The 21751-nt window shown below is 32.2% G+C and overlaps 1 protein-coding gene across 1 annotated transcript in view; it reads right to left on the minus strand.

Annotated features, from left to right (window-relative positions):
• Window positions 1–21751, minus strand: part of LOC126890531 (integrator complex subunit 14) — a 74811-nt gene that overhangs the window by 4129 nt on the left and 48931 nt on the right. The window contains exons 2-6 of the mRNA XM_050659536.1: window positions 21398–21568; window positions 18222–18393; window positions 16762–16955; window positions 12826–13105; window positions 5160–5461 (exon numbers count right to left, since the gene is read on the minus strand). Coding sequence (XP_050515493.1) covers window positions 5160–5461; window positions 12826–13105; window positions 16762–16955; window positions 18222–18393; window positions 21398–21568 — 1119 coding nt within the window. The remainder of the gene's footprint in view (window positions 1–5159; window positions 5462–12825; window positions 13106–16761; window positions 16956–18221; window positions 18394–21397; window positions 21569–21751) is intronic.

The raw sequence follows: 21751 nt of genomic DNA on the forward strand, positions 1-21751 counted from the left end.
ATTACATCAAAGGAACTTCGTTCTGTCCGTCAACGTGTTAATCTTAATTTTTCGTACCGAAATGCGGTTTCATGGCGATTGCTATCTATAAGTCTCATGCACTGAGGCTAAAAAACATTTTCGTCAATTGCATTCACGGGAAAACTTTTAGAAAATTATTTGGCAGCAAATATTTCTTGGAGATATTTTGTCCGGGATTTTTTGTGGGGATATTCTGTCTAAAAAAATTTGTGGGGATTATTAGTCCGGGGATTATTTGTCCTAGCTTCGGTATTAGACAGGGTGATACTATCTCCCTGAAATTATTTACAGCTGTACTCGATTATATGTTTAAGCGAATGGAATGAGAAGATAATATGGGAACTAATAGGCTATTGATTATGTACTATAGAAAGGAACTACAACGTTAACGGGGTTTTATTATTTCATATGGTTAATGAATCTCTATATATGAAAAACCGCGGAGTGCTACCATTTAGAAGGGTGCGTTTTTGAGAAATGGGTGAATTAGTCCCTGGGCACAAGTTACATTAGGGTGAGTTCTATGCACTTTTGGTACAAACACGAATACATAAAAATTGTTCCTGGTTAAATTTCCTATCTAAATATAACTTTTTAAAGTCAAAGATACTTTTTTTTACAAAAATATATTCAAAAGAAAAAGCACAAAGAAACCCAAAAGAAAGAAATTTTGTTTTTTGTCCCATAACTTTTGTCCACGGGGATATAGGTATAGACATTGCTTCACAGAAAAAAAACTTACATATTTTCTCTTTAAAATGATGTTTAGTAGAGGTCATTACGATTTACAATTTTAGAAATATGATTTTTCAAAGTTCGCCACTCACAGCAATTTTGGGCAATTTTCCTTGTTATTTCGCAAATATTGTTCTGTAGCTTTTTTCTACGTAACTTTAGGCATATGCAATGGTACATGTAAGAAAAATAGAAATCAATTACCTTTAAAATGTTCTACTGTATAATGTTGTACAACTTCTTTTAAAAGAGGTTATCTTTTTCAAGATTTTATACTTTTAACGAGTTTTTATAATTTCTACGAATATTTCTTAAATTTCCCATTATAATTTTTGTTCTACATTTAGGTATATTTTATATAATAAAAAGGAAAACTTATTCTGTTTACTTTAAAATGGTTTATAATAAATAATTCTAGGATTATTTTTTGAATAAGATATGCTTTTTCAAAATGTAATAAGTACTTGCAACGATTTTTGATTTTAGGATTATTTTTTAAATTTTTCATTATAACTTTTTTATGTGATTGTGTGTTATGATTGAATCTTATTTTTTATAGGTAATACTTTGGATCCACTTGACTCGGCCGGGCAAACTTCAAAATATGGATTAATTCCAATATTTACTGTCAAAGCTCCTGCACCACAAGTTTTGCTTGAAAAAATAGCATGTAAATGTACCGAAGGATGTACAAAAAACTGCGGTTGTAGGAAGATAGGAATTAGTTGTTCAATATTCTGCAAAGGGTGCATGTGCATGGGTACTAATTGTGGGAACTCTAAGATAACTGAGGTGTCAGAGGAAGATATCGAAGCTAATGCTAACGAACAGATGGACTTTGATTTTGAAAAAATTTTAAATGTCAACGTTTAAATAATTTTAACTAAGTGATGTATTCTAAGACTAATGTTTATGTAATTTTTGTAAAAGAAATAATTTTAAATAATACAGGTAAAAAATATCAAAGAATCACTCGGTTTCCAATATTTAAATATAGATGATACACCATTTTAAAGAACAGAACAATGTACAAGAAAAAAAAGTTATAATTAGAAATTTAAAAAATAATCCTAAAATCAAAAATCGTTGCAAGTACTTATTACATTTTGAAAGATAATATCTTATTTAAAAATAATCCTAGAATTTTTTGTAATACACCATTTTAAAGTAAACAAGATAAGCTTTTTTAATTATATAATATAATATATACCTAAATGCAGAAGAAAAAAAGTTATAATGAGAAATTTCAAAAATAATCGTAAAAAATGTAAAAAATAATATTTTTTTATATTAGGTATTATATAAGATATAATATATAATATAATATTATATTATATTATATTATTTATAATAATATTATTTTATTTTTATATTATATTATAAAAAATCGTTAAAAGTATAAAATCTTAAAAAACCATAATCTCTTTAAAAAAAGTCGTACAACGTTATGCAGTAGACCATTTTAAAGGTAATTGATTTTCTATTCCTATTACGTGTATCATTGCATATACCTAAAGTTACGTAGAAAAAAGTTACACAACAATATTTCCGAAATACCAAGGAAAATTGCCCAAAATTGCTGTGAGTGGAAAACTTTGAAAAATCATATTTCGAAAACTATAAATCCTAATTACCTCTACTAAACAATATTTTAGAGAATATGTAGATTTTTTTTCTGTAAAGAAATGTCTATACCTATATCCTCGTGGAGAAAAGTTATGGGACAAAAAACAAAATTTCTTTCTTTTGGGTTTCTTTGTGCTTTTTTTTAATATATTTTTGTAAAAAAAAGTATCATTGACTTTAAAAAGTGATATTTGGATAGTAAATTTAACCAGGAACAATTTTTATGTAGATATGTTTGTACCAAAAGTGCATAGAACTCACCCTAATGTAACCTGTGCCCAGGGACTAATTCACCCATTTCTCAAAAACGCACCCCTTTAAATGGTAGCACTCCGCGGTTTTTTCATATATAGAGATTCATTAACCATATGAAATAATAAAACCCCGTTAACGTTGTAGTTCCTTTTAGCTATCTTATTTTGAATATAATCAATAGCCTATAATACAAATGGAGAGGATCTGAACCATCTAAGATTTTACGATGACATCGCTTTAATATTTGATAAAGCTACAAAAATGGAAACGCTCTGAAGCGTCAAAAACAATTGGTCTTAAAATTAACACCTCAAATACAAAATTTATGGCATGAGATTCGGTTAGGGCGAGATAATCAGACAACTGAAATACAAAGAAGGACACACCTTTGGATGGCCTTTGGTAAATTGAACATTTTTAAGTCTAATATTCCAGATTGTTTGAAAAGGAAGGTCTTTGACCGATGTCAACTATTTGACTCGATGTTTGACAGTGTTGACGGTTCTTACATATTATAACGGTCCGAAATTCGTTGAATTTTTTGTTTCCTCCCTATATGCTCAAACCGTTAAGATCCATATTTGTTATCGAAGAATCGTAGTTCCTGACATCTTTCGTATTACGTAATTCTTTCTTGATTCACACGAAAGTCGCATTTATGATCTGTTTTTACGCAGAATATGACGTGATTCACTTCTCACGGTTTTGGATGCATGTTTCGTTGATTGTACGATTCTCTGTGGTCTAGCGTTGATATCTTAAGAGCCCCAAATTGTTTGTGTTTTGCAGAGGATGCGGCAATGGTTCAAACAGGTTTTGATGGCTTTCGGAGATAATAAATTCTTCTATAATTGATTTCTGGCGACGGGAATATGATGCTTTGGAGTTGATTTGTTTACATTGTGAGATAAGAAGCTCTGAGTTGTTTATATAATATAGTTATGAGTATCTACTGGGCCAGCTGTGCGAAAAGCTGAATCAGCGAAAAACGTGAGAATGTATTGAGCTGGAACACAAGTCATCAGAATTTCGTAAAGTGAATCCTATTTGACGAAGTATGAGTTATTACCTTTAAAGGCGTGGTCGAAGTTTGCTTAAACCTTTTCTATTCGTTTTGAGACAAGAGTGGAAATTGTCGAATTTTTTTGATTGGTAAAACCGGACATGGAGGAGTGAGAATAGAAGAATGGGGAGATGGGAGAGTAGTTCTAAGTAGTCCAGGACAGAGATCAGTTATGAAAGATCAGTTCTAGAGAGCTAAATAAGAAGTTTGTGCCTTTCACGGCTCTTTGCCTTGCTGACGGAGAAAATTGTTGAAAATAGTTCAATGGAGGAAATTAGTTGTTTGTGTTTAGTAGTTTCTTCGAGTTGTTGTTCCAGAGCCGAAGTAGGTTTAAGTGGCTGCTGTGGTCGTAAATTCTCGACCGTATTTTGTATTTTTAGTGATGGATTAAACACATCCTTTAGTTTTTTTTTTGTCGAAAAGTTCTACGTTTCTTTCAATTAAGTTTAAATAATAACAATAATAATAATATAGTATACCAGTGTTGCATACGATAAACGAACAATGGAATTTCATCTCTAATATAATTAATACCAGTACTTTGTCTGTAAAATTGAGTGTCGTTATGTGCGCGACAAAAAAAAATGTGTCGTAACATCAGGACAATGTTTAACACCGTAACTGCCGCATGGATGGACTATGGATAAAGAACACATCAAGGTACTTGCGCTATTTTTTTATTGTTGAACTCTTACGTTTTCTCGCGAATTGATGAAACTTTATTTTTGTTATAACAACCTTGCTGAATTTTTATTTGTTTCAATAAAGTAAGAATTATGTTTAATTACTAGATTTTCTTTACCAATCTCTAGCGCCCTTATAAAGTAATCACGCATGAAAGTAGCCAACGGTAAGTACAGATATTTCAAATAACCGGCATTCTTAGTTTAATATTTTTTTATAAAGTAAACATATAATATGATATTTTCTTTTTAATTATGGCGCCCCCCGAGCAATTGAGTTTCAATTTTGTTTAACATCTATAAAGAATCCACACCCCTAGGTCTCTGAAGACTTAGTAGCTACCGAGGTATATCAAAAAGTTAAGTAGCATTGGGGCATACTTAGTGCCTGCTACAATATGATGCGGAATCACTAACTCTGACCAAAGGAACAATAAATAAAATAAGAGTTACACAACACGCTATGGAAAGATCAATTTTAGGTATTACCATCCGAGATAAAGTACCAAACATAGAAGTAAGAAGAACAGGAATCACGGATGCAGTTGAAAAATAACCATGATAGAAGGAACAGAAAAATTCTGGGATGGTGACCAAGTCAAGAGGCATGTCGAAGCAGAGGATGACCACCGACTAGATGGACGGATAATATAAAGCGCATCACCACAAATTGGATGCTAGAATCTCAAGATAGATAGCTGGAAGATATTACTCGAGGCCTACGCTCAGCGGTGGACAATTATATGCTAATTGTTGATGATGATGTACTTATTTACCTTATAGAATTGCTGAGTTTTCTCGGGCAACTTTCTTGCATGTCGTAATATTTTCTGAATATCCGATTGCAGACCTGCTTGGCGAATCCAAACGACTCCGTTCTGAGAGTAACTCCTCTTCTCCATAGGTTTAATAGGAAAACTGCCTATTTGCTCAGACGAATAAGATTCTGCGGATCCCAAACAATTTAAATCTCCTAACCAAGGTATGATGTCAGTGCCTGGCATTAAAATAGTTAGCATCAAATTTGACTTTTTCTTCGAATCTGCCCAGGAATATACGAATCCGAACCAGTTTTCTCCTGCAAAGAAAAATAAGTGTTTTATGATGAAGTTAACATTTTAAAATCAGTTTTTTACTTTAATTTAATTTTGATATAAGTGTAGAAATCGGCCTATGATAGTGTCCTAAAATATAAATTGTATGCAGCCATGGATGAATTCTACATCCCCGATAAACTGATAAGATTGGTTAAGGCTACAATGAGTACAGTTGTTTGCAAAGTCGAAATACAGGGTGAACAATCCCAGGCGTTTGAAACGCATGTTGGGATGCGACAGGGAGATGCGCTGGCGTGTCTCCTTTTCAACATAGCTCTGAAAAAGGCGGTCAGTGCCCGAATAGACAACAGAGGAAATATTTTTAATAAATCGTTTCAAATTTTGGCATATGCAGATGATGTGGACTTAGTTACCAGCACAACACGCCATCTAGAAGAAATGTATACCACTTTTTCAAATGCCTCAACAAATAAGGGCCTGCAAGTAAATGAGGAGAAAACTTAGATGATGGTATCAACACCCAATAATACAGCCAGAAACATCGGTCACGAATTCACGGTTGATAACTCTACCTTTGAAGTGGTGGACAAATTCACATACTTAGGCTCCCTGATAACCAAGGAGGACGTCATGACGGACGAAAGCAAGCGAAGGATAATCCTAGCAAACAAATGCTATTTTGGACTGGGTAGACATATGAGAAGCAGAAACTTAAGCCAAAAAAACAAAAATAACCATATACACAACCAGTGTTGACATATGGATCGGATACATGGACCATTTCCAAGGCGAAATTTATCTGATTCCAAAACCAAATTATGTATTTTTACAAGAAAACGAAAAGAAATACCTAATCACATCTTAATAAACAATATCTCCTATCCAGTACAAAGTTATGTTAAATATTTGGGTATTACTCTGGATAGACAGCTTCTCTGGAAAGAACATATAGACCATATAGTTAAAAAAAACAGAAAGAGGAATAAACCTTCTTTGATTCGTATCACACTTACGTTGGGGAGCAGATCCAAATATTTCTTTGTTGTTATTTAAAAATAATATAAGAGCAATATTCGACTACGGATCAATATTATACAGTGACGCATCACAGTGTCATTTAAATAAAATAGACAAAATCATTAATAAATCCCTTAGATTGTGTATAGAAGCCCTAAGAAGTACACCGATAAATAATCTACAAGTTGAATGCTGTGAAATGCCGATGGATATAAGACGAAAAAAACTTGGCATCAGCCTTTTAGTTAGATTGTATGAAAAAAAGGCAAATTTAATTACCAAAATATATCAACTGTTTTTAGCAGACTTGACAGAAAAATATTGGATAAAAAAGAAAACTCTAAGGGCCGGTTGTTCGAACGCTAATCAACAATGATCACTATCAAATATTTAATTACTGTCAACAAAACTGTCAATGTCAATTTTTATTGGGTTGCTGAAAACATAATTGATTATAATTATGAGATTAGTTAATCAATAAACATAACAATTATTAACATAATTGATTAAGTAATTTCATAATTGTAATCAATTATGTTTTCAGCAACCCAAACAAAGTTGACATTGACAGTAATTCAATATTTGATAATGATAATTGTTGATTAGCGTTCGAACAACCGGCCCTTAATATAGTAGATTTATATTCAAAAATGACAATATATGATAAACAACTTTATAAATATGACATAAACCCAAATTATAATATTGACTTTAATACTATGCTGCCGTGCTAAGCCCAAAGGCGGTAACTGATTTTTTATCGAAAATGACATTTTTGTATTTCTAGGTAGGTTTCATTATATTATAATGCTTCTACAACTCCAAAGACTTTGTAAATATATTCTAGATACCCATTATAATAGTTCTACAACTCCAAGGACTTGGTAAAATATATTCTAAATACCCTGTTCTACGTAGAAATACAACAATCTCATTTTCGATAAAAAATCAGTTACCGCCTTTGGGCTTAGCACGGCAGTATGGAACAAGTTCAGGGACTTCTTTTTAAGGGACTATAGCAATTTGCCTCTATCTTTAAGAAAATTAGTGTTTATCTCCGACAGTTCACAAATGTTCAAAGACTGTTGTTTGGTATATACAGATGCATAAAAAAATATTGAAGGTGTGGGGTGTGCCTATTGGGATAGCAGTAATAAAATTAGCAAAATGTTCAAACTAAATTCTATTATGAGTATATACACAGCTGAGTTAATAGCGATAATGGAAGCACTAAAATATTTATCTAATAATCTAATATAAATCATTCAAAGTGTATAATTTATAGTGACAGTAAAAGTTCTCTAAGTAAAATTAGTGCTATAAATCCTAAATCAAAAGTGAACTACATTGAATTATATATAATAAATAAAATTAAAGAACTTCAGTAACAAGGAAAGTTTGTTAAGTTAGCATGGGTTAAAAGCCACTGTGGAATAACTGGAAATGAAATGGTAGATGAATTGGCTAAAAAAGCGGCGACAAAAGGAGTATTAACACATTATCTTTGTACGTCTGGAAATATTGAATCAGATTTATTCAAGGAGCTTAAGAAACAATGGAAAGAAAGGTATATTGATGAGAACATCAATCAGAAATTATATCACATATAAACCTTGGTTTTCTAAAATGGAGTCGACAAAGGATATGACAAGAACCATATGCAGAATGGGATTTAACCACTGTCTTACACCATCATATATATTTAAACTTAATATAGCTGATAGCCCTCAATGTATTTGTGGTCAGTTTGGTAACCTACAACACAAAATTTTGACCTGTTCTCTTATTTCTAATAAAGTTAATATGTTTTTAAATTCACTGTATTCTTTGACTGATGTCCACCATCCCATTAATTTAAATTATTTATTAACATTAGAAAATAATGAGTTGGTATATCGACTATTGTATAAACATATTTTAGATATTAAACTTAAGTTGTAATTGTAAAATATAGTTTAAGTATTTCTTGTAAATTGTTATATATTAAAAGAAAAAAAATATAAATAAAAAAAAAGAAAAAAAAATATAAAAATATATATATATAAAAAAATATATAAAAAAAATAATAAAAAAAATGAATGACGAACTTGGACAGTCCATAGTAAAAAGCTTTCGAATTAAGTAGAGGGCTAAAGAAGAATGTTGCAGTTTTTGCTGTGGAACTCTGAGAAATCATTTAGAAAAAAAAAAATAAAAAAAATATAATATAAAAAATTATTAAAAAAAAACAAAAATAATTAGGTATATATTAGTAGAATTGTTTATTAGAGATTAATATTAGTATTAGTTTTAGGATAAGATACGAAAAAATGACTAATAAAATAAAAAATAGTAAAATTGGCGAATGGATTTAGTGTCCGCAGTCATATAAACCCAAATAAACAACAACATTTCCAAGGCAGATGAAAACCTTCTGCTTATATTTGAAGGAAGGATCCTGAGAGGAATATTCGGTGGCATCTGTGAAAATGGTGTTGGGATGAGGAGGTACAACTACGAGATATACCACAGATATAAACATATTTAGTGATAAAGACGTAGTATCTCTTATAAAAATATGAAGACTAAGATGGGCAGGACATCTAGCAAGATCACAGCAGAACAACCCTCCTAAAAGAATCCTTATGACACAACCTGTAGGAAGTAGAAGTAAGGGTAGGCCAAAACTCAGATGAAAGGATGGTGTAGATGAGGATGGCAGAAAAATAGGCGCAGTAAACAGGTAACAGTTGGCAATGAATAGAACTGACTGGCGTAATAGACTTGAGAAGGTCAAGGCTCTTTTATAGGGCTGTAGCACCATTGATGATGATGATGTTGCTTGAACTGAATAATTTCATTCATAGATAATTAGGCCATTAAAATGTTACATTTTTTAGGCCATACCTTGCATTTGTTAGAGGAGTCAATTTTATTTCTTTAATGTGTAGGTGGTATCAGTAGAAGCTTAAGTTCAAGTGTTTGGGGTCGCCACCCTTTTCCCCCGGCCGCCATCTTGGAAATGGGGTGCAAAGGGGTTTCGCGCTATATCTCGTAAATTACCAACCCTACGGAAAATCTAATTGAACATAAAATGTAGCAAATTAAATTTTCTACAATTTTATTTCTATTACGTTTTATCGTCAAGTGACCAACAAAAAAGATATAAACAAAAATTAGTAAAATTTTTTTAATAAGTTTCCTTTTGGAGGTTATAACTTTTTTTCAGTTCATTTTAAAATAAAATAGCAGTATATCAATTTTGTAGAGGGTTTTTCAGCGAACAATTTCCACTATGAGGTTATTTAATTCTATTTATTTATATAAGTTTTATAGGGCTCCAAATTTGACCAGATGCTCGAATGCTCACAGGGATACAATAAAAAAAAGGTTAGGCTTACTTTTCTATCTATATATATTTCTTATTCATACAATTTATTATGATTTTAACATTCCTATGCTATTATTAATGTGTTTTTGGCCTTTCTCCCCACTATAAAACTTATAACCGTAAGCATATATAGAAAAGGCCCAAGAAGTTGTTTGAGGACAAATTCGCCGGTCCAGAAGAAGAATGACGCAACCGCAAAATGCAAAATTCTTAAGAAGAACAAAAAAACTATTTTTGACATCAAAATCATAAAGTATGATCAAAATTAGCCATCCACCACACCGTGACGAGGATCTCGAGATATAAGCGTTTTTTGGGGTGTGCCGCTTGTCTATGAAGTAACATAACTTTTTTCCTATTGTATATTTTGACTTAAAATTTTCCAAAAAAACTTCTTCATGAATCATATTTTATTGCTGTGTTGGTTAAAATTATAAACTAAAAAGTTTGTCACTCAACTTTGTCTAAACATGAAACTAACGAAATATGTTGACAAAATGTTTAAAAATTAACAACTCCTTTTATAATGTATTTAACCCGCGAGTAGTCGCGCGGTGAGATAGAATCTCAATTTTTATCCTTTTTAGCGATAACTTGATGAAAAATTTTGCAATTTTGAAAAAATTTCGTAAGTGCCTCGAGGAAGGGTGTAGTAATGCGTAGGATTTTTTTCTTCTTCTTCTTTTTGTGGAATTTATGGCTTTGGGGAGAGTCAATTAGCTTTAACCCGCGAGTAGTCGTGCCGTTAGATAGAATCTCACATTTAATCCTTTTTCGTACTACAGTAAAACCTGTCACTAACGGCCACTAAAAATGAAAGAACTATTGGCCGATATAGAAAGGTGGCCGCTATTGCCAGTTTTTGTAGTCTACATATAATTGGTTTGGGAAATTTTTAAACTGGCCGTTAGGACAGGTCGCCGATGTTGGCAGGTGGCCGTTACCACAGGTTTTACTGTACAGTAAAATTTGTTAGTAACGGCCACTAAAAATGAAAGAAGGAAATTTTTAAACTGGCCGTTAGGACAGGTGGCCGTTTTTTTTAATAAAATTGTTAGAAATATATATTTTCAATATAAAAAGTAGATAAAAATAGTACAAAATAAAAATTTGTTTTAAATTCGTATTTTGAGATAGAATCTCACACGCGACTATCGACGTTACAGAAGTGAGCGCGACTACTCCCGGGTTAAACATTTTGGACAAATTTCATTGTTATCTAAATACCTCAAAGATGACAGAGTAAAAGTTTCAAAAGGAAATATTTACAGCGACCAATGATACAGCGAGGTAAATTTGAAAAATCATAAAAATTAATTTTTGGCATTTTTCTATAAAATTTGACTCTTGAACATGTTCCACCAACTCTAGATAAAAATAAACTTCATATTCGGATTCAGCGACCTCGAAACCATAAAAAATGATGAAAATTCGTCATTCACCTTAAATTTGATTTTCGTGGTCGGCATAACGTAATTTTAATTAAAGTATTGTTTTTATTGTATTCCTATGAGAATTAGAGAATCTGGTCAAGTTTGGAGCGCTGTAAAACCTAAATAATAAATAATATTAATCAACTTTATAATGAAAACTGTTCATTGAAAAATCCTCTACAAAATAGCTATTATGTTATTTTATTGTGAAATGAACGGAAAAAAAGTTATAACCTCCAAAAGGAAACTTCTTACAAAATTTTCTCTTATTTTTGTTTATAACTTTTTTGTTGGCCACTTGACGATAAAAAGTAATAGATGTAAAATTGTATAAAATTTAATTTGCTACATTTTATGTATCACTAAATTTTCTGTAGGGTTGCTAGTTTAGGAGATACATCGCGAAAGCCCTTTGCAGCCCTTTTTCCAATATGGCGGCCGGGGGACAAGGGTGGCGACCCCAAAAACTTGAACTTAAGCTTCTACTGAACCCACCTACACATTAAAAAAATAAAATTGACTCCTCTAAGAAATGCACACTAAATGTAACATTTCAATGGATTAAATAGAAAGACGAAAAATAAAAATGTATACCATTTTTATTCAGTTGCAATGCGAAGGCAAAACAATCTTATTTTTCACTTAGAATAGGGAGCGCAGTCCAGCACTCCGAATCGACGATTTTCGACTCTTATTGGAGTCATCATCGGAGAGGCGTAGGCCTGCTGCTCTCTGCTCGAAGTGACCAAACCATGAAAGTTTATCCTCGCATTGCAACTGACGTGTATGGAGTAGGTGCTGCACTGCGCTCCCTGTTCTAAGTGAAAAATAAGATTGTTTTGCCTTCGCATTGCAACTGAATAAAAATGGTATACATTTTTATTTTATATTAGTATTACTCCTATGGAGTAACTAGGTCCCTTTTCCGTTGGAAGTTTACCAAGCTGCAGACGGGGATTGTGAATTGCAACTTTTTAGAATTCCCTCTTGTCTTCACTGCAGCATCCATCTGGCTTGCAAATTTTAAAAGACATGGAGGTGTTACCAGGGAAATGGACCAATAATTTTTAAATTTAAAAATATTTTAGTAATATTTTTCAATATTATTAATGTTTGTTATTAGGAATAAAAACTTTACCTTCCAGAAAGACGAAACTTTATAGGGTACACATCATCAGTCAAGATAAAATGTGATTTATTAACGTTTCGAAGCCCAAATCGGGTTTCGTTGTCAAAATACAAAATACTATTAAAATAAAACAAACATGTTGTTGCTAAGTAAAAAAAATTCTTCTAATAATTTATTTAATCTGACTCATTTATATTGGCAATTCAGACGTATATTATACATTTTAAAGTAGAAGACTTTAAAATGATATCGCCAATATTTATGAGTTGCGTTCCTGGGACGACTTTACTTTAAATTCATTTTTTAGTAAAATTGTGGCTTATTTCCCATAAAAAATACGTAATTATAAAAATGCCACAAGGAAATAGCTTCAGAACAACATTATGATAAAATGTGTTTATTCTGATTAGGAAACGTTTTTTACTATTTATTTACCTATATTCACCAATGCTGCCATATTCTCTACTCTTAAAGCTCCATGAAGTAGTACACAAAATGATGGTATTTTCGCTTCGTCAGTGCTGTCATCTTCGGTGACTTCCGTGTCATTTTTGGCAACATTTTCTTGTTTGGTTGGAGAACTGGCTGGAAGAATTAGATGACGGCTAATGGCCATCGGCGACCCTACATCCGTAACTGATACGAAACCGCACACTTCTATTAGTTCTGACATGTTATATGTGTTGCATTCAAAATCCGTAAACTTTGTATAAGCCTGAAAAAGTAATTTTTTTAAATTAACGGCTTATACAGGGTGGTCCTTAAGTGATTGTACAAAAGGAAACAGTAGATTCTACACTCTAAAATATTACGATTTAACCCAACTTACTTTAATAAAATGTTGATATTAAGAAAGATACAGGGTGGTAAAGTTAAACTTTTTTTTATTTATTATTGAATATTTCCTGTCAGGTATGAGATAACAACATGAAATTTGGTATGTGGGGTTTTTTGGGTCGAGAAAACTAAATTCCCTACCAAAAATGATGTATTGCCCAGAGGGCGCCACATACGCCTTTCAGCACTCATTTATTACGTTCAATTTTTTTTTATCCCTCACTCTGTATAATTTTGACATTAAAATTTTTATTCTCCTATATAGTTTTACTTAAAAAAGGTATACTTCTTTCATCTCCCTAAACTCAACCGTTTTCGAGATAAACGCATTTTAAATCTGCGATACACCATCATTTTTAGCATAATATCATTGTAGTTACACCCGAAAAATAACTTAAAACCATAAAATTATCCAAAAATGTATCGGGAATTTCTTCAAATGGAATTTGCGATGCAATGACATAAATTTGAGAACTGGCACAATTATTATGGTCGTGTTTGAGATCGTTCGATAAGTTTTTGAAAAATATTAAAAACGGCTTTTTTGGTTTTTTATTTGGAAGTGTATTTCTCGAGATATTAGACCATTTCTGTAATTTACCTATGGTATGACAATAAATCTTTTTTACTGATTATAGCGCCATCTGTCCATAATTCGAAAAAATGTCTCGAATAAAAGTTGCTTACTTTTACATAAGGAATCCAAATCTGCAATAAAAAATGGGGGTTTCCATTTAAGATTTTAAAGTTACCACCCACCCCACCTCCAGGGGGTGAGTGGGGAGTCGTGTTTAGTGTTATTCGATAGAGTTTTGAAAAATATTGAATACGTATTTTTCAGTTTTTCGATACGATGTTCATTTCGCGAAATACTTCACCGTTCCGCTACTTTTGGGACACCTTGTATATAGTAAAGTATACCTTATATAAAGATACATATAAGTAGTTATCATTGATATGATACCCCAGATACCCCATTGGATAGACACGGGGTTGCTATAACACAGCCCAATGAGAAAGTACAACGTTGGGCAGAATATGTCGACGAACTGTTCGATAATGAAAGAGGGGACCTGGAACACATAGAACTTACTTCAGGAGAAATAGGTCCAGATATTACAAAATAAGAAATAATCCACGCATTAAAAACAATGAAGAACGAAAAGCCCTGGACCTGACATGCTTCCTATCGAACTACTAAAAATGTAGATGCATATTGATGTTTTAGTGATACTCTTGGAACAAAATTTAGAGCTCAGGCATATTACCCAAAGAATGGTTAACGTCGATGTTTGTTTGTCTCCCTAAAAAGAAAAACGCCAGGGGATTTCGAGACTACCGCACCATTAGCTTGATGTCCCATGTGCTAAAGTTGCTACTGAAAGTCATCCATAACCAAATATATCATAAATTGGGCATATACATTAATGATACTGGTTTCTCAAAGGCCTAGGAACTCGTGAAGCTGTTTATTCACTTAATATACTAATACAAAGGTGCCTGGACGTCAACAAGACATATATGCGTGTTTTATTGACTATAATAAAGCATTCGACAAAGTACGACATGAACAATTAATACATGTCCTGAAATCAAAAAAAGAATGTGTGTGTACTTTGTACGCACGTAAGAAGTTATACTTCTATTATATAATTTTAACGAAGTAATTGTATTCTATTTAAATATTAAACTAACTTTCTTATCTACCACTTTCAAAAAATTTTTATTAAAACAACTAAAAAAAAATGAATCGTAGAGGATTGGAACCCGGGACGTTTCGAACTCTGACCGAACGCTCAACAACTAGACCACCGAGGTCATGTGATTGACACGTACGTTTCGGATATAATTATGAGTGCAGCTAATCTCACTACTACCAACTTTGTTAAATTTCGAAACAGTAATTTCACTTTTATTTAATAATGGTACGGTAAACAATCCTCATTTTTTAATATGTTATTCCTTACAAAAATACCTTTAAGCACAAATAATTAAAAATCGTAAATTTGGGTCAAGAGTTAATAACTTTTTAAGAATTCCCATAAGAGCCCATGTTAAAACTTAACTTTGACCCTTAATAGTAATTAAACGGCACGGTAAAACATTTTTTTAAAAATCAAGTCTTAGTTTTTTGAAGTAAACTATAACATACTAAAATTTCATGCAAATCCTTAATTCTTTGCCGAAGGTGTAGAACGTCATTAAACTTGTGATATTTTGAAAATTGATCAAATTATTTTAATTTTGAATTGAAATGATTTAAGTGCACTTTACATCAACAATAAATTGAACAAGAAATTGACAAAGTTATTCAAGGCCAAATTTGACGAGTACAAAATGTATGGTTTGTAAAAGAAAATGAAGGAATTTGATGAAATAGAACAATTGGATATGTTTTATTTTGTCAAATTTCTTTATTTTCTTTTTATTCGCGGCAAAATTGGATGTAGAATTGTGTTTTGTATAAGCCAAATTTGACCTTGAATAACTTGTTGTCAATTTCTTATTCAATTATTGTTGATGTAAAGTGGACTTTAGAATTGAAAAAAAAAAACAACAAAACATATAGTAAGAAAACAATATATTAGGTGAATATTGATGGTAATCAAATTATATAAATAAAAGTATTACATTATTACATACTATGTATTTTGGCAGATCAAACAGGTAGGTTTATACCCATGATACATTAACAATTATTACGTACCTGTTGCTTTTAAAAACTATTTAAAAGTCACTACAATATTATAAACTGTTTTGTTTCTGTCCTCACAACAATAAAACTAATATATTATACATTTGTTTACCTTTACCTTTTCCTCCAAACCACAGCTGTCCTACAGCTGCCATAATGGATAATTTTTGACATGTCATTTGAACATCCAATCAGAACAAAGTTATAATGCGCGTATGCGCCTGGGTGATGCGTATGCGCCTGGTTTTAACATATAAAAATTCACCCTCATCGCGCGTAAAGAAGTATAACTTCAAAAAAAAAAATAGACTACAATGACCTCAGGATTATATCGAATTTATACTATAAGTAGTGAGCAAAAGTACATGTTAACGAGCAGCTGTCAGAGGAAATTGAAATTAGACGTGGGGTGAGACAGGGATACGTGTTGTCGCCAATCCTTTTTCCGCCTACTCGGAAAAGATCTCGAAAAAAAGCTCTTGAGGGTGAAACAGCTGGAATAAAGGCAAATGGAGTTCCCATTAACAACATTAGATATGCGGACGACACTGTCATTTTAGTCGAAAATATTGGGGATCTTCAGAGGCTGGTGACCAGAATAGCGGAGTTTTGACAAGAACACTATACGGTCTAATAATGAACGTCAAGAAGGCAACATTTATGGGAATATCTAAAACTCAAAGAAATGACGAGAATCTCTTCATAAACGGATCGAATGTCGAACGAGTCGACCAATATGCATATATCTTGGAACAACGACCAACTCCACAAATAATTACTCCCAGGAAATCAAAAGCTGAATCGAAAATAATTGTAAATTGTAATAACAATCTACTTACCACAGGAGCTGGCGACAATATTATTTTTGATTCTAAATTGCCACACTTTAGGGTGCCCTTAAATGTTGTGTACATGTCTTCAGCAAGTTTCTGAAATAAACTAATTACGCTCGATTCACTATGAATATTGTCTGGCACCAAAATTGATCCGTCGTAACCACTTAAATCAATCAACCTCTGAAAAAGTGGTTTAGCTAAAAATACAAAAACGTTGAAAAAAAATTCGAAAAATGTCAACTTTTATCAAATATATCGTTGGAATAGACTATAATTATTAAAAAAACTCTGTTTCTGATGTTTAAGCTTCCACGCCAACATTTTTTGGTTTAATACTTCTTCTTCTTCTTTTTGTGTGGGCATGACTCTGTCGGTTTTTTCAATGTGCCTCCAGTAAGTTGTCATTCCATCGTTTTCGTGGTCTTCCCACTTGTACAGGAATTATATTAGAATCCCAAAAGCAATTCATATCCATTTAATTTTTAAAGGTCTAAAAACAAACATTGCTATTTGTTGTAAAATAACTAGGTGACACAGATTTCTCAATATAATGCACTTGTTTCAAGAACGCTTTTGTCAGCTATTTTTTTATATGAATATTTCACGGTCGAATCGTGTCAGCAATCATAATAAAAACAATCACAAGTTTATTTATACATACGGAGAAGGTATTACAGATTCATTCGTTAATCAATCTTTATTCATTCAATATTGAGACATCAAGTTAGTGAGAAGATAGACGTTGCCCACCAACTAGTTACTGTTACATTTAGAGTTGGTGAATAAATACATATCTAACCAATGGTGTTCTACATCATCAACCCCCACCATAGGGGGTTAGCAACCCCAACCACCATACACTGATCGTCTTCCTATTGGGGAACCGTCTCTCGTAGTCCTTACTACTATTTGTTGTCATTCGGCTAATGTGGTCGTTCTCTTCTGTTTTTCCCAGTTATTAATGTTGTTCACCTTGCACCTCCGTCGTATATCTGCACTTCTAGCTCTGTTCCATAGTGTCTTACCATCGACTTTTCAAAGGGTTTTCTGGTATCTGGAAAGGGACTTTTTAAAGGTATCTCTTCTGTTTCTAGCAATGTAGCCCCACTGAAGACGTCTGGAGAGGCAGAAACGTACGTATGGGGACGGTGCATCACCTCTGAACCGAATTGAAACATAAGCTGTTTATGACTGCATATTGTAGAGTCCCTGTCGTCTTCTTTATTCGTCGTCTCCTTGCTTTATAAATAGTAAAAGGCAGAGATTAAGGCTGTTACCAGAAAGTGGTTCCACAAGAACTTTCAGATTTATTATTTACATCTGGGACTTTTCATTTCTCTTTAATAGATGTCGCTACCGACCATCCGATACGCAGAACCGAATTGAAACATAAGCTGTTTTTTAAGAAAGATTAATTAAAAACAACATATAACAACAGATTTGTAGAAGATAATACAACTTACATTTAATAAAACTTAAATCACAGGGAGAAGTGAGACACACCACATGTAATTTTCCTGGGAATGAAAAAGGAACAGGAAATGGTATTTTATTATTCCTTTGATTCATTGTGGCAATTGCTTCTTTCAAGGAATTCGTTCCAATTCCAGTATTTCCATCCGTTACTAATAATACCTAAAAAAAATTAATTAATATACTGAAAACTAGAATAGTCTCAAAACTACAGTCTTATTTTATTTTTTTGCCATTTATATATCCAATTTTTGAAGTGAAAACTTCTTTAGGGACGTTGTGCGATTTTTGGATAGGGGAAAAAGCATTGAATTCGCGACTGTCATTGCGACTGTCATGCGTCGCTTATGTTATATATTATGTGCATGTATATATAAATTGTGTAGAGGTATTTAAATTTAAAATAAATGTAAAACCTATTTTAGGATGGGGAAAAAGCATTGATTTCGCGGCCATCATCGCGACCGTCATCGCTTAGGCGAAATAAATTTTGTACATAATATATAGGTACATTATGTGTAGGTTTATATAAATTGTATAGAAGTATTTAAATTTAAAATAAATGTAAAACCTATTTTAGGATGGGGAAAAAGGATTTATTTCGCGACCGTCATCTCTTCGGCGAAATAAATTTTGTACGTATAATTATTATGTGTATGTATATATAAATTGTGTAGAAGTATTTAGATCTAAAATAAATGTACAATATATTTTGGGATGGGGAAAAAGGATTGATTTCGCGACCGTCATGTCATCGCGACCGTCATCGCTTCGACGAAATAAATTTTGTACGTATATTATTATAATCTACGTATAATAATAGTAATATTATTGAAGTGAAAACTTATTTAGGGACGTTGTGCACTTTTTAGATGGGGAAAAAGTATTGAATTAGCGACCGTCATTGCTTCGACGAAATAAATTTTTGAAGTGAACACTTCTTTAGGGACGTTGTGCACTTTTTAGATGGGGAAGAAGTATTGAATTAGTGACCGTCATCGCGACCGTCATTACTTCGACGAAATACATTTTTGAAGTGAAACCTTCTTTAGGGAGGTTGTGCACATTTTAGATGGGGAAAAAGTATTGAATTAGCGACCGTCATCGCGACCGTCATTGCTTCGACGAAAATAAATTTTTGAAGTGAAAACTTCTTTAGGGACGTTGTGACCTTTTTAGATGGGGAAAAGTATTGAATTAGCTACCGTCATTGCTTCGACGAACTAATTTTTGAAGTTAAAATTGCTTTAGGGACGTTTTGCACTTTTTCGATGGGGAAAAAGTATTAAATTAGCGACCGTGATTGACTTGAACGAAATAAATTTTTGATGTGAAAACTTCTTTAGAGACGTCGTGCTCTTTTTAGATGGAGAAAAAGTATTGAATTAGCGACCGTCATTGCTTCGACGAAATAAATTTGTGAAGTGAAAACTTTTTTAGGGACGTTTTTCCCTTTTTAGATAGGGAAAAAGTATTGTGTTTGCTACCGTTATCACTTTGCCGAACTAAATTTCGTACGTATACAGGGTGTAACAAAAATACAGGTCATAAATTTAATCACATATTCTAGGACCAAAAATAGTTCGATTGAACCTAACTTACCTTAGTACAAATGTGCACATAAAAAAAGGTACAGCCCTTTGAAGTTACAAAATGAAAATCGATTTTTTCCAATATATCGAAAACTATTGGAGATCTTTTATTGAAAATAAACATGTGGCATTCTTATGGTAGTAGTATTTTAAGAAAAAATTATAGTGAAATTTGGACACCCAATAAAAATTTTATGGGAGTTTTGTTCCTTTAAACCCCCCAAACTTTTGTGTAAGTTCCAATTTAATTATTATTGTAGTACCGTTAGTTAAACACGATATTTTAAAAAAAAAATTGCCTCTTAGTATTTTTTTGAAAAGTCAGTTTTTAGAGAGATATTTTGAATATTTGTCAAATCAACCACATATTTGTATATGGCTAAGTACGATTATGGAGACTTGGTAATAATATGAAAATTTGTTTATGATTTACATTTTTAGGTATATTTTGAACCATATTAAAAAAGAAACCACATCTCGATAAAAGGCGCCTTATCGAAAAAATACAAAGAGGCAAAAAAGTTTTAAAAACACTGTGTTTAACTAATGATACCGCAGTAATAGTTTAATTGGAACATACACAAACATTTGGGGGGTCTAAAGGAATAAAACCCCCATACAATTTTTATGCAAACATATTAAAAAAGAAGCCGCAACTCAATAAAAACTGCCTTATCGAAAAAATACTAAGAGGCAAAAAGTTTTAGAAATATTGAATTTAACTAATGGTACCACAATAATAATTTAATTGGAACGTACACAAAAGTTTGGAGGGGTTTAAGGGAACAAAACCCCCATAAAATTTTTATGGGGTGCACAAATTTTACTATAATTCTTATTTAAGATGTTCCTGCCATAAGAATGCCACATGTTCATTTTCAATAAAAAATCTCTAATAGTTTTCGATATATTTGAAAAAATCTATTTTCATTTTGTAACTTCAAAGGGCTGTAACTTTTTTTATGTGCATATTTGTACTAAGGCAAGTTAGGTTCATTCGAACTATTTTTGGTCTCAGAATATGTGATTTAATTTATGACCTGTATTTTCGTTACACCCTGTATATATTATGTATATGTATACATAAATAGCATAGAACGTACGCAACGCGTATATAATATACGTATAACACTTCTTTTTGGATGGGGAAAAAGCATTGAGCTCGTAATTTAGATACTATAAGAAGTTTTCACTTCTGTCGGCACTCCCATGAGTGCTTTAATTTTTTTTAGATCTGAACGATAGATTTCTTGCATTTTTTGCAGAAATTACAACAAAAAATACACCCACTTTCATATCCCTTTCTCTATCACTTTCAGGAATCTGCAGGAAAGACTATAACCCATTCCCCAGTAATAACTTGAATGATACATGAAAAATTTGTTTTGTGTCCAAAGATGTTTTATTTTTTATCATAATCTTAAATTTCAATGAATTTCTTCTTCCTGTAGTTCTGGATAGATGAAGAGGAATTTCAGTAACTAAACACACGGTGTAAACCCGGCAATACAACCAAACAATTCAATCATTTTCCAAGATTTATGGAAACGGAAGTTACATAAAAATAATTTTACCTGACAAGCCGTGTTATTCCCCCACTCTCCAAGAACCATGTGATTAACACCATGAAGCGCTGTTTCAATGCAAGTTTTATCATAGTCTTCTATATTCTTTAATTCTGCTTTAATAGCATTGTAATCTCTGGTAAAAGGACACCTCTCCTCGTACAATGACGAAAAAGCCATCTGAAACAGATCAAAATTAGTATAATATCGTTAGAAAAAAAAACAGTACCTCAACTCTCAGTTGTTAACATATATGAAAGGTCTAACTTTCAACCATATCCAATTAACCTTTCGAGTTAACTATGATTTTTATTTTATACACTTTATTTGTGTATTTTGTACATATTTGTTTCTGTGATACTG

This window comes from Diabrotica virgifera, chromosome 8, assembly GCF_917563875.1.
Source record: "Diabrotica virgifera virgifera chromosome 8, PGI_DIABVI_V3a".
NCBI classification, from domain to species: domain Eukaryota; kingdom Metazoa; phylum Arthropoda; class Insecta; order Coleoptera; family Chrysomelidae; genus Diabrotica; species Diabrotica virgifera.